The 13,939-nt window shown below is 43.7% G+C and overlaps 1 protein-coding gene across 1 annotated transcript in view; it reads left to right on the top strand.

Annotated features, from left to right (window-relative positions):
* Positions 1-10,927, top strand: part of abcc5 (ATP-binding cassette, sub-family C (CFTR/MRP), member 5) — a 30,015-nt gene extending 19,088 nt beyond the window's left edge. Inside the window, exons 15-29 of the mRNA XM_066685671.1 lie at positions 235-438; positions 598-741; positions 848-944; positions 1,169-1,353; positions 2,318-2,464; positions 4,663-4,792; positions 5,270-5,552; positions 6,232-6,418; positions 6,623-6,712; positions 6,876-7,065; positions 8,187-8,346; positions 8,587-8,665; positions 8,767-8,880; positions 9,194-9,358; positions 9,605-10,927. Coding sequence (XP_066541768.1) covers positions 235-438; positions 598-741; positions 848-944; positions 1,169-1,353; positions 2,318-2,464; positions 4,663-4,792; positions 5,270-5,552; positions 6,232-6,418; positions 6,623-6,712; positions 6,876-7,065; positions 8,187-8,346; positions 8,587-8,665; positions 8,767-8,880; positions 9,194-9,358; positions 9,605-9,706 — 2,277 coding nt within the window. The 3' untranslated portion in view covers positions 9,707-10,927. The remainder of the gene's footprint in view (positions 1-234; positions 439-597; positions 742-847; positions 945-1,168; positions 1,354-2,317; positions 2,465-4,662; positions 4,793-5,269; positions 5,553-6,231; positions 6,419-6,622; positions 6,713-6,875; positions 7,066-8,186; positions 8,347-8,586; positions 8,666-8,766; positions 8,881-9,193; positions 9,359-9,604) is intronic.
* Positions 10,928-13,939: the final 3,012 nt, after the last annotated feature.

Genomic DNA, 13,939 nt, shown 5'->3' with positions numbered 1-13,939 from the left:
AAGCACTGCTCACTTAAAGCTTCGGCATGAATTCACATTTACAACATGGATTAAAATCCATCACAGTCAAGGTCACAAGAAAACGAAGCCACATGTTGTTATTTACTTTTTATTTGTGGGAGTTAAGGAAAGATTCTAAATGCTACACAATTAACAAACACATAACCTGTTATGCAATGACTATGAGAATAAATGTGTTCCACCATGTAAACCTGCTCTCCTTTTGTCCTGGAGATTGGTGAACGAGGAGCTAATCTGAGTGGCGGTCAGCGGCAGCGGATAAGTCTGGCCCGCGCTCTGTACAGTAACAGAGACATCTACGTCCTGGATGACCCTCTGAGTGCACTCGACGCTCATGTGGGAAACCACATCTTTAACAATGCCATCAGAAAGCAACTGCGTGGCAAGACCATCATCTTTGTCACTCACCAGCTACAGGTAGAGAAGGTGTTCAGGATTCCTTGCTTAATATACACAAGAAGAAAAGGAATTCACGTTTTACCTCGCTTTTAATATTCCCATAATGTCCAGTTTGACTTCCCTTAATAACAGGTGAAATATAAGTTCGTTTAAATATATTGCCTTGTTTTTATGAAGTATTTGGTGGACTGTGATGATGTAATCTTCATGCGTGAGGGGAGCATCATGGAGCAGGGGAGCCATGAGAATCTGATGAACCTGAATGGAGACTATGCAGCCATGTTCAACAACCTACAGCTTGGAGAAGCTCCTTTCATTGAGGTATAAACCAGAGTGAAATGTAAAAGATACAAATTTACAGTGAAAACTGTATAATTTACAGTCAACATTTTCACCCTGAAGAAGTTCATTTATCATGTCTTATAAGGTGCCAAACAAGACGTCTGGGAGTTCCCTTAAGAAACCTTCTGAAAGCACCAAAGCAGGATCTGGGAAAAAGGAGAAACCTCCTAGCAAGGACGCTGGTAAGTTTTGTCTGTGCCTTCTACTATCTTTTCTCTTTATACTTCATCAACCAGATTAGGCTTGGATAGATGGTTACAGACAATGAATTAATATAATAATATTGTTTATTAACAACACTGTATATAGCACCGATGACTAACTCTTCATCTTTGCCAAATAAACTGACTGAGAACTTGCAGTTTTGCAGAAAATAAACTTTTTTTTCACACTCTTTGTCCTCCAGGTCAACTGATGCAGCCTGAAGAGCAGGGTAAAGGTTCCGTGCCCTGTGCTGTGTATGGAGTTTACATCCAAGCCTTAGGCGGCCTGCCTGTCTTCCTCTTCATCCTTGCTCTCTTTGTCCTTAACGTGGGCAGCACTGCCTTCAGTAACTGGTGGCTGAGCTACTGGATCAAAGAGGGCAGTGGGGTAGGAGAACGTTAATTGAATTTTAAATGTCTTATTGCCCCTTACGTCATCAATTAAGCATCTGTTGGATAATCTCTAGCTAGTGCACCGAGGTCACCTAATAGCAATTCACTTGTAGTCCTCAAAAATGTAGCATTTTCAAAAAGAATGTCAAAATGTCTGTGAGGAGTTGGTGTGTTCTCCCCGTATCCGCGTGGGTTTCCTCCGGGTGCTCCGGTTTCCTCCCACAGTCCAAAAACACACGTTGGTAGGTGGATTGGCGACTCAAAAGTGTCCGTAGGTCTGGATGTGAGTGTGTGTGTTGCCCTGTGAAGGACTGGCGCCCCCTCCAGGGTGTATTCCCACCTTGCGCCCAATGATTCCAGGTAGGCTCTGGACCCACCGCGACCCTGAACTGGATAAGGGTTACAGATAATGAATGAATGAATGAATGAATGAATGTTTGGGGGGTTTATGTTAAATAAAAGTGTGTTGTTTCAATCCTTTTAAAAGTGTGAAAAAGCTGAAATCATTTTGTAAAATGTCATCAAATTTTTAGGGTCTCCATTTTGGGTCTTGGCCCAGTTTTAGTGTTAAGAGTTAAATATAGGTGTTCAGCTGGGGTTTTTTTCTTGGTGCAGTGGAGGTGTGTGTGTGTGTGTGTGAAAAAGAGAGGCTGCTGAGATCTACAAGTAGGTGTAAGAAGAGAAGGCTCTGTAAATATTTAATGTGTCAATAGTCTTTACAGGTGGTGTATGTAGATTAGAGGAGTGCTTGAAAGTATTACGTGGTAATACGTGGGAAAATAAGTTTTCAGTGTCCCTTATGTGGGAATTTTGGCATTAGGTTTCCTCTGGTTTTCATAATAAACCTGAGCTGAGGGTGTGTTACTTAAAATATGAACAAGTGTTACAGAATGAAATTACCACAAGGAGGTACAGAGTGAAATGTGTAACTGAAACTTGGCCTTTTCTGTTGTCTGCAGAACACCACGGTGTTTGTGGGGAACAGCTCAATGGTGAGCGAAAGCATGCGGGACAATCCTCTGATGCAGCACTATGCTGCTATCTATACCATGTCTATGGTCATCATGCTTTTCCTCAAACTGCTCAGAGGCATTGTCTTTGTAAAGGTAAGATTTTATAAAGGAACTATCTGTCATTTTTTTCTACAGTAAATACAAGGTGAGTCAAAAGTCGCAGGAGACCTTTTTATCCGAATAGTAATGAGTGAGGGGCCTGTCTTTTAGGCAATGTCCTGAACAAGGCCCCTATATTGGATATGGAGCAAGTTTTTCCATTGGGAAGGTGGTGGTGTAGCATGTAGAAATAAAAGGCTGTCCTGCAACTTTTGACTCACCCTGTATTTTTCACGTGCAGCACGGTGGCGCAACAGGTAGTGTTACGCTCACACTAAGCTCCAGGGTCCTGGGGTTGTGGGTTCGAGCCCCACTCCAGGTGACTGTCTGTGAGGAGTGTGGTGTGTTCTCCCTGTGTCCGCGTGGGTTTCCTCCGGGTGACTGTCTGTGAGGAGTGTGGTGTGTTCTCCCTGTGTCTATGTGGGTTTCCTCCGGGTGACTGACTGTGAGGAGTGTGGTGTGTTCTCCCTGTGTCCGCGTGAGTTTCCTCCGGGTGACTGTCGGTGAGGAGTGTGGTGTGTTCTCCCTGTGTCTGCGTGGGTTTCCTCTGGGTGACTGACTGTGAGGAGTGTGGTGTGTTCTCCCTGTGTCTGTGTGGGTTTCCTCCGGGTGACTGACTGTGAGGAGTGTGGTGTGTTCTCCCTGTGTCCGCGTGGGTTTCCTCCGGGTGACTGTCTGTGAGGTGTGTGGTGTGTTCTCCCTGTGTCCGCGTGAGTTTCCTCCGGGTGACTGTCTGTGAGGAGTGTGGTGTGTTCTCCCTGTGTCTGCGTGGGTTTCCTCTGGGTGACTGACTGTGAGGAGTGTGGTGTGTTCTCCCTGTGTCTGTGTGGGTTTCCTCCGGGTGACTGTCTGTGAGGAGTGTGGTGTGTTCTCCCTGTGTCTGCGTGGGTTTCCTCTGTGTGACTGTCTGTGAGAAGTGTGGTGTGTTCTCCCTGTGTCTGCATGGGTTTCCTCCGGGTGACTGTGAGGAGTGTGGTGTGTTCTCCCTGTGTCTGCGTGGGTTTCCTCTGGGTGACTATTTGTGAGGAGTGTGGTGTGTTCTCCCTGTGTCTGCGTGGGTTTCCTCTGTGTGACTGTCTGTGAGGAGTGTGGTGTGTTCTCCCTGTGTCTGTGTGGGTTTCCTCCGGGTGACTGACTGTGAGGAGTGTGGTGTGTTCTCCCTGTGTCCGCGTGGGTTTCCTCCGGGTGACTGTCTGTGAGGTGTGTGGTGTGTTCTCCCTGTGTCCGCGTGAGTTTCCTCCGGGTGACTGTCTGTGAGGAGTGTGGTGTGTTCTCCCTGTGTCTGCGTGGGTTTCCTCTGGGTGACTGACTGTGAGGAGTGTGGTGTGTTCTCCCTGTGTCTGTGTGGGTTTCCTCCGGGTGACTGTCTGTGAGGAGTGTGGTGTGTTCTCCCTGTGTCTGCGTGGGTTTCCTCTGTGTGACTGTCTGTGAGAAGTGTGGTGTGTTCTCCCTGTGTCTGCGTGGGTTTCCTCCGGGTGACTGTGAGGAGTGTGGTGTGTTCTCCCTGTGTCTGCGTGGGTTTCCTCTGGGTGACTATTTGTGAGGAGTGTGGTGTGTTCTCCCTGTGTCTGCGTGGGTTTCCTCTGTGTGACTGTCTGTGAGGAGTGTGGTGTGTTCTCCCTGTGTCTGCGTGAGTTTCCTCCGGGTGACTGTCTGTGAGGAGTGTGGTGTGTTCTCCCTGTGTCCGCGTGGGTTTCCTCTGTGTGACTGTCTGTGAGGAGTATGGTGTGTTCTCCCTGGCGCCCCCTCCAGGGTGTGTTCCTGCCTTGTGCCCAGGGATTCCCAATAGGCTCTGAACCCACTGCGACCCTGAACTGGATAAACTGTTACAAATGATGAATGAATGAAACACGCTATGCACATGAAGTTTACAGACAGTTGCCTGGATGTGTCAGATATTCTGTAGAAAACCCTGTTAAACATGGCCACCTCTATGTAGAACACCCTCTCTGTGGAGCATAAACTGGTCCAAACACTTTATAAAGTATGTAAAAATTATAAATAATCACTTTCATAACACTATTGGTTGTAGAATGACTAATTGCACCTTTACAATTTTAAATTAAAAGCTGGCAGTGTCATAAATGTAATGTTATATAGTCTCAAAAATAATAAATAAATATAATAGAGATAAATATTCCCTGTAGACTGTGTTTTATTGTTTGATACTAAAATGTAGATATTTTTGTTAGGGTACACTGCGTGCCTCCTCTAAGCTTCACGAGGAACTCTTCAGGAAAATACTTCGCAGCCCTATGAAGTTTTTCGACACCACACCCACAGCCCGGATCCTCAACAGATTCTCCAAAGATATGGATGAAGGTACAGCATGACTCAGCGTTCTTGGCTGCAGAACAAAGGCTATAAATATCGTATTGTACACAGTTCTGTCACAGACTTTTAAATATCAAAAACTGAGATTTTCAGAGAAGTAGCCCTCTTCTTTCCGTATTTACTTAGACGTAACTGAACGATCTGGTTTAGAGATTTTTTTTTTCATTTCTTATTGAAACATTGAGTGTCAAATGGTCTCATTCTCTACTAGATACATTCTTTTAAAACTACCACACTTTAAAAGGGACGATTTCATTTGACTTTCATTTTCAAGCGCCTCGAAACGCAGTACATCTGTCTTTATAAATCTGTAGATCTAAATTATACCAAATTAAAAATGTGTAGTTATTATATCAAAAATGAGAGTTTCTTAGAGTGAAAAGCTTTTAAATTTGAGATTTTACCAATAAAAACCATGACTGCTGTTCATTTCTGCACCTCTCTGTTTTGTTTCCTCTGTTTCAGTGGACACTCGTCTGCCATTTCAAGCCGAGATGTTCATCCAGAATGTAATCCTGGTGCTTTTCTGTCTGGGAGTAATTGGGTGTGTGTTTCCGTGGTTTCTGGTTGCTGTGGGTCCATTGGTTCTCCTGTTCTCTTTGCTGCATTCCGTCTCACGAGTTTTCATCCGGGAGCTCAAGCGTCTGGATAACGTCACACAGTCACCCTTCCTCTCCCACATCGCCTCCAGCATCCAAGGCCTGAGCACAGTGCACGCCTATAGGAAAGGAGACGAGTTCCTTCACAGGTTAGACTTGAGCGGAGTTGGCATCTTCACAGCCTGGATGTTCAGGTCAACCTTACACCACAGGCGTCACTCTCATGTTGCCTTCAAGTCATGGTGGAAATTATTTATGAGATGCTCCCACAAAGTCGTAATAGCATGAGGGAAACTATAACAAGCCCTGGCATGCTAAGTTGGGAATGGGGCAATAAAAACTGGTAATTTAATGCAGGGGCGGCATGGTGGCGCAGCAGGTAGTGTCGCAGTCACACAGCTCCACGGACCTGGAGGTTGTGGGTTCGATTCCCGCTCCGGGTGACTGTCTGTGAGGAGTGTGGTGTGTTCTCCCTGTGTCTGCGTGGGTTTCCTCCAGGTGACTGTCTGTGAGGAGTGTGGTGTGTTCTCTCTGTGTCTGCGTGGGTTTCCTCCGGGTGACTGTCTGTGAGGAGTGTGGTGTGTTCTCTCTGTGTCTGCGTGGGTTTCCTCCCATGGTCCAAAAACACACGTTGGTAGGTCGATTGGCGACTCAAAAGTGTCCGTAGGTGTGAATGTGTGTGTGTGTGTGTTGCCCTGTGAAGGACTGGCGCCCCCTCCAGGGTGTATTCCCACCTTGCGCCCAATGATTCCATGTATGCTTAACTAAAGTGTGTTATTCAAACAGTGTGTTTCATTCACTTTATTTTTTGTGGGCTTTCTTCATCAGGTATCAAGAGCTTCTAGATCAAAACCAGGCTCCATTTTACTTGTTCAGTTGTGCGATGCGCTGGCTGGCAGTTCGTCTTGATGTGATCAGCGTGGCTCTCATCAGCATCACAGCTCTGATGATCGTTCTCATGCATGGACAAATCCCCCCTGCCTATGCAGGCCTGGCTATGTCTTATGCTGTGCAGGTGAGGGCTGTCTGTGTAGTCCTGTGTACTCACACCTTAAGTTTCCTGACTATTTTCATGGTTACAGATACATTTAAACAAAACATTTCATTATATGGAGAGGATTTGATTTGGTCTGGGGTGATTAAATGTGTGTAAATGTGTGATAAACGTAAATGTAAATGGATGGCACCAGAATACAATATATTCTTACTTCTCCTGTAGCTGACAGGATTGTTCCAGTTCACTGTTCGTCTGGCATCTGAAACTGAAGCTCGCTTCACTTCTGTTGAGAGAATCCACCAATACGTCAAGGTACCAATACATTTAAAAAAGTAATAATCATTTCTAGTCAGAATTTATTCATATACATTACATAAGATGTCCATTCAGATGATGTCTATCCAGAATAATACTCATTAGTATTAGAACCAGTTTAAACAGAAAACACTCTTCGTTTGCGCTTCCTTTTCTCCAGTCTCTGTCACTTGAAGCTCCTGCGAGGGTCAAGAACAAGGCACCACCTTCAGAATGGCCACAGGAGGGAGAGGTGGTATTTGATGGAGTAGAAATGAGGTACAGAGAGAACCTTCCGCTGGTACTGAAAAAGCTGTCCTGCACAATTCGGCCCAAGGAAAAGGTTGGGATCGTGGGACGAACAGGCTCAGGTCAGTAATCTCTCATCTCTGCCTCATTTCCCCTCTGTCTTCATACCCACATATATAATATATTGCTGATCTACATCAGCCGTTACGGTTCAGCCGTAGGCAAGGAAACAATGTCATCTAAATGTCAAAATATAAGAAGCATATAAAGTTAATAAAGATTTGTAATGGTATGCAAGGGTGGCAGGGTGGTGCAGCAGGTAGTGTCACAGTCACACAGCTACAGGGACCTGGAAGTTCTCCCTGTGTCTGCGTGGGTTTTCTCCGGGTGACTGTCTGTGAGGAGTGTGGTGTGTTCTCCCTGTGTATGCATGGGTTTCCTCCGGGTGACTGTCTGTGAGGAGTGTGGTGTGTTCTCTCTGTGTCTACGTGGGTTTTCTCCGGGTGACTGTCTGTAAGGAGTGTGGTGTGTTCTCTCTGTGTCTGCATGGGTTTCCTCTGGGTGACTGTCTGTGAGGAGTGTGGTGTGTTCTCCCTGTGTCTGCGTTGTTTTCCTCCGGGTGACTGTCTGTGAGGAGTGTGGTGTGTTCTCCCTGTGTCTGCATGGGTTTTCTCTGTGTGACTGTCTGTGAGGAGTGTGGTGCATTCTCCCTGTGTCTGCGTTGTTTTCCTCCGGGTGACTGTCTGTGAGGAGTGTGGTGTGTTCTCCCTGTGTCCACATGGGTTTCCTCCGGGTGACTGTCTGTGAGGAGTGTGGTGTGTTCTCCCTGTGTCTGCGTGGGTTTCCTCCGGGTGACTGTCTGTGAGGAGTGTGGTGTGTTCTCCCTGTGTCTGCGTGGGTTTCCTCCGGGTGACTGTCTGTGAGGAGTGTGGTGTGTTCTACCTGTGTCTGCATGGGTTTCCTCCGGGTGACTGTCTGTGAGGAGTGTGGTGTGTTCTCCCTGTGTCTGCGTGGATTTCCTCTGGGTGCTCCGGTTTCCTCCCACAGTCCAAAAACACACGTTGGTAGGTGGATTGGCAACTCAAAAGTGTCCATAGGTGTGACTGTGTGAGTAAATGGGTGAGTGTGTGTCACCCTGTGAAGGACTATTTCTGTATTTTACTTTTTGTTTGTGTTGTATGTTGTTATTAGTCTGCGCATGCTGCTGTGTTATATAAGCCCATGTGTCTGATCTGTTATTCAGGGAAGTCCTCATTAGGAGTGGTTCTTTTCCGTCTGGTGGAGCCATGTGGTGGCACTATTAAGATCGATGGAGTCAACATCTGTGACATTGGCCTCGCTGATTTACGTAGCAAACTCTCAATCATACCACAGGAGCCCGTGCTTTTCAGTGGTACTGTCAGGTTAGTGCTCTACTCACCTCTCTTTCCTTTAATGCAATCTCTGAGAAAGTGTTTTGACTAATTTAGCCCCAGACTTCAGTTACTCAGCCTTAATAACAAAATAACAGTAAATAAATAAAGAGCAAATAGCATAACGATGAGCCTGTATTTTAGGGGGTTAAATGCTTTATATTCAGTTTCATTTTAAAGAGATGTTATGTGGGTATTTATTGATGTGCTGCTTTTGTTTCCACTCGTCAGGTCTAATCTTGATCCATTCAACCAGTACTCAGAGGAGCAGATCTGGGACGCTCTGGAGAAGACGCACATGAAGGAGTGTGTAAGTCATGAGGACAAAGTCGGACCCTCCACTATGAGAATGAAGAAGTCTCTTTCCTTTTTTCTTCATATGAAATATAATTTCCACTTTTCCCTCTGTAGGTGTCTCAGTTACCCCTGAAGCTCGAGTCCGAGGTAGTGGAGAACGGGGAGAATTTCTCGGTGGGAGAGAGACAGCTGCTGTGTGTGGCTCGAGTGCTGCTAAGACAGTGCAAAGTAAGTTTTTCCACAAATCCCTTCTAATACTTGGGCTTATGATACACATAATTTACCTTGTTTTGTCAACTTCAGTCCATCCTTCGGTTTGTCAGAGATGATCTCATGATTGCATGACTGCTTTAAACACAGATATATTTTCTTGCCAAAGCAGACAAAATGATTATTTAGAGTGGCTGAAAGAGTTTAGTAGGAAAGTAAACATCCAGGGATCTGACTGGTCTTCACTTTGCGCACGGTCATTCCTGGTTCTGATTTGTGTTGACTTTACCCCGATCACACGTCCTTGGCTTTAACGTCTGCCTTTCTATAGGTCCTTATCCTGGATGAAGCCACTGCTGCTATGGACACAGAGACAGATTCTCTGATCCAGGAGACGATTCGTAATTCATTCCAAGACTGCACTACGTTAACAATCGCACACAGACTACACACCGTGCTCAGTTGTGACCGCATTATGGTGCTCAACCAGGGCCAGGTGATTGGAAACTCTCATTTTTCTTTGTATCAATTTATGTCTCTCTCTACTATCTATGCTTCTCATGGCTTGTTATAACATACTCATTCATTCACTCACATTGTAACAAAATTCTCCACTAGGGGCAGTATTTAGTGCTTTTTTTTTAAACGACACTGAACTTGATTGTCCTTTTTGAATTAAAACAGTTTAGGATTTGATCAAATTAGTTTTTAAATTCATTGTATCTGTCTTGTTTCGATGCAGGTGGTAGAATTCGATGAGCCGTCCAGACTCCTGGCCAATGAGAACTCTCGATTTTGTGCCATGCTGGCCGCAGTGGAGAACAAGATTTCTGTGAGAGGCTGAAAAGAAGAGAAAGCTTGTTAAGTCATTTAGGAAAAAGGGGAAACATCCTTCACTGAATAGTCCAGCCATCGGTGCTTCGCTGTCACCCCCTTGTGTGCAGAGGGGAGATATTGTGTCTCCATGGAGACAGAGTCACGGACTGTGTGCTGAACATGTCTGTTCAAATGTACTAACCTTCAGCTGAAATGGTCAGGTCACCAAACACTGAAATAATACTGTAATAATATTTTGCATTATATATAAAAGAGGACATCGGTTTTCATGTAGATTCATTCATGTGAACTGGCGTTGTTTCACAGAGTATATATACATCTATACATATATAATTATATATTTACACGGGTGGGGTCGGGGGGGGGGGGGTGTGTGCAGAGTCCTTATTTTTGCACCGGCTCTGTTTGTGTATGTATTTGCTCATGTACACTGTATGATAACCATTATTGTTGAATAACTTTATTTTTACCTACTTGACTGTGTGTATAACTTCTGGCATTTCGTGACTTGAACCACGAATCCTGACACAGGTGATTTTTGTCCATGGGATATTTTTGATGGCACTGAGTAGACAGGACTTTTTTTTAAAAGAAATTGATTAAAAACAGTGCTGCTTATTCACTGTGTACTTGCTTCACAGAGCAAGAACGCAGTCTCATTTTAGTGAAGAGGCCTTGTACATGTACAACCTATTCCCATTGTTACCTTTTGCCCGTACCCTCTGGTTTTTATTTGATTTATTTCATTTTTGTTGTGTTTTGTCCAATGATGATGATGATGATGATGTATTTTTGCTGGTTTTTGCACTTTCACACAGACAGAAGAGCTCCTTCTGTTGATGCATTTCTGCCTGGTTTCACCCTTTTAAAGATGCTTTTAAGCACAATCTTTCTATCTATAATGGACCAAGTTATTTTTGGTCAAAGCAAGCTTTTTATCTGTCACAGCCAAGCTGTGTGAAGTGACCACTCTGACTGAACCTGAATGAAACTCCTGTATCAGGTGGTGAAGGTCATCTGTGATCTGGACGAAGGCGATTAGGGTTTACTTTTCTTTTGCAAATGCCTCCTCAGCAGATTCTGCTCAGTTGTCTGTCTATCTGTCATTTCCATTACCTTTCATAGCCTTAGCATGATTTCTTAATTGCCTTGATGAAGAGAGGATAAACGCTCTCTGTTGTGTCAATAAAGTTCAATATTTTTAGGTTTCTTGCGTGTGTGTGTGTGTAAGATTATTTCTTATGATTGACACTTTGTGTGAAGATGACAGTAATGCCTTGATTTGTATTTGGACAGGGCACAGAGACGTTTCCTTGGGTGCGGGACCACAGAATTATGCGTTATCCTTTCCCCATACTATACTCTTTGATAACGTCTTAAAATTACTATATCTCCTATGCCTCCAAGACCTCCTGCCCTAAGCACTACTAAAACTAACCTTGACAGGACTCCAAGTACTAGTGCTTCACAGCACAGTGTTTTACACCCCTTTATTTCCCTTGCCTCCACCGCATACCTTTCAGTTATTGAAAGGGAATATACTTTTATTTTACTTTAGCTATTTTATATTGTTTCAATTAGTAATAAACAATTAAAATTATACGTAAGCATGAAAATGTGTCAGGGATGTATCCCCCACTTATTTGTTGATGATGACCACAGTCTCGTGCACGTGTTCGGAGGTGGTTCTAAACACCGCCTTTTGAGAGCTCAACTTCAAGGTAGTGTTCAAAATGCTCCACTCGTTCACTCCCTCCCTATGCCCTATCTAGTGAACTCAAAAGTGGAAGCGACACGTTTACTAAGCTAAATTCAGACCATAAGGTTTTAGACGATGAAGTTTTCTAAATATTGGACAGAACTCAATAAATATAAACTGAGATGTTAAGAAATGACCAAAATGATTAAACAGGAGAATGTAGATAAAACTTAGCAGTGATAAGTATCCCAGTAAATATTTAACATTGATTCAACGTTGAAATAACGTCATGACTGCCGTCTAATCAACGTTCTCTTAAGTTTGAAAATGGAAGTTGAAAAGACGTCCAAACACAGACATTGAAAAGACGACTATTAGACGTATTTTGGACGTCCATTGACGTTATTAATTGGTCCCGAAATAAATTACTTGTATAAAACGCATTTTGGACGTCCACTGACGTTATCGATTGGTCACCACTTAACTAACTTATAAAGATGGATTTTGGACGTCCATTGACGTTTATAATATTTCCTTGATGGACAGACTACTTTTAGAACTATTTTGAACGTCCAGGGCGTTCCTTGTTTACTGGGACATATATAATCCACTGAGTCAATAACTAATTAAACATTTAGGGGAAAATTATACTTTTTTATAACTAATTATAAAGTTTTCTTCGGGGGTAATACAAGCAGTAGAAGTTCTAAGTAAAGAGTAGGAATATCCTCCACAGAAGATCACATGTTTATTCACAATTACTGTGTTTACTGAACTCATATTTTTATATTTTCAAATAAAATTGTGAACTACAAAATTGTGCTCCCCTTAGATGTCTTATATAGCAGGTTATCAGTCAATGCACCCATTTGTGCCCAGATGAGCAGCCCAGCTGGGTAACAACAAGATTTGTGGGATAAATGTTGGCCTCACATATGGATGCCCAGTGATGGGACTGGTTAGGGCCAAAGCGGGCAGCCCAGCTGAAAACACCTCTAAATGAAGACAACCCACTTCTGAACCATGTGCGCCCCATATATGAATAATTTCTGGGCTGTCCACATTTGTCCCACAAATAAACCACCAAGAGCCCATGTTTCACCTGCTGTTGCAGTAGATATAGCATGTGCAAGCTAAGTGAACAAAATTCAGTAAGTAAAAAAGAATTTGGTTAATAAACCATGATTTATAATGAGGCGTATACGGTTTAAAATCTGTCTCTGAATCTTGTGGTCTGAGTTCTAATAGTTCAGTCATGTTTTCCATAAAAAAGTGTGCTGGATTGTCTGGGCAGATTGTGTTACAAATTGACTTTACATGATATTAACTGATAAAATCATGATAAAATCTGGTCCTAAGAAAGTACACAAAACAGCAATTTTCTGAATCTCTCCACAATACAAAACAACAAGAGAATTAGGGACACAAATGTGCAATAATTTACATTGAAGGGAAAAAGTACGCATTCTCTGTAGTGCACTCATAGTGTGAATTGGAACGTACCCCCGGAAACCGTCCAATCCGTAGCAAGTGTGTCCTCCTCCCCAAACCTCAGCACTTCAGTGGACGAGTGAAGGACAGTCTGAACAGGACCGGGACAGTAAGAAAAAACCCCAGCCCCTCGGAATGAGCGCTGTGTAAGAGCCACAGATTACTCTCAGATTAAGGACTTTGTGTGTTTCTCTCAGTGTCAGTGTTATAGAGTTTCTGTGTGTTTTAACGTGTCCACATCACTCTCTGCAGGTGGATTGGGACACGGTCATTAGGAGGGAGCTTCAGTTTCGCCCTTTCTCTAATTGTGTAATCTCTTTATTTACGTGGTATTTTACCCCTGTATTCCCCTGTGTACGGATTTGGTTGCCAGTGTTTCAACCGGAATGCATTACATTACAGTCTCTCTCTCTCTCTCTCTCTCTCTCTCTCTCTGAAAATGATGATGTGAAGGATTGGAGTTCCCTGTGGTTTAGTAAATAAGAAATAATTAAATATACATTATTATACAATATTGACATGGGTGCTTTATATTTCTAAAAATGTTCTTTATAGAGTTGACCCGTGCTTTATTATATAGCACTGTGGCAGGTGGATTATCAGCCTTATACTCTGTTATAACATGAAACTGGTGCAGTATAAAGTCTATATATGTGTACTGGAGACCTGGAAACCCATCTATACAAGACTCTCCATGGAGGCCTGAGCATAGCCTAAGCCTTAGAAGTAAAATGGGTGATTTGTGAGGATTTCAGGGCGCTGGTGCTGATTTTCATAATCAATACTGTCTCACAAACACCACAAAAACACTGGATGGAGCTCCAACACTCCAAAGAACACAGTTATACTGCTCCACAGTACAATGCTGTGGGGCATTAGGCCCTTCTACCCCACTCACGGGCATCTTAGCCACCCTGTGTGTCCACAAAGGACCCAATGCGTGTCTACAAACTTTTGGACATTTGCTGTAGCCCTGCGGCGCCCTCTAACGGCCGAGAAAGTTTTGCTTCCCTCTCGTCTGTCCACTTCCTGTTTTCTGAGGAGGTCTTT

Source organism: Hoplias malabaricus, chromosome 11 (assembly GCF_029633855.1).
Source record: "Hoplias malabaricus isolate fHopMal1 chromosome 11, fHopMal1.hap1, whole genome shotgun sequence".
Lineage (NCBI taxonomy): Eukaryota > Metazoa > Chordata > Actinopteri > Characiformes > Erythrinidae > Hoplias > Hoplias malabaricus.
Note: the sequence above shows the minus strand (reverse complement) of the source record. Positions and strands in the feature narration are given on the sequence as shown.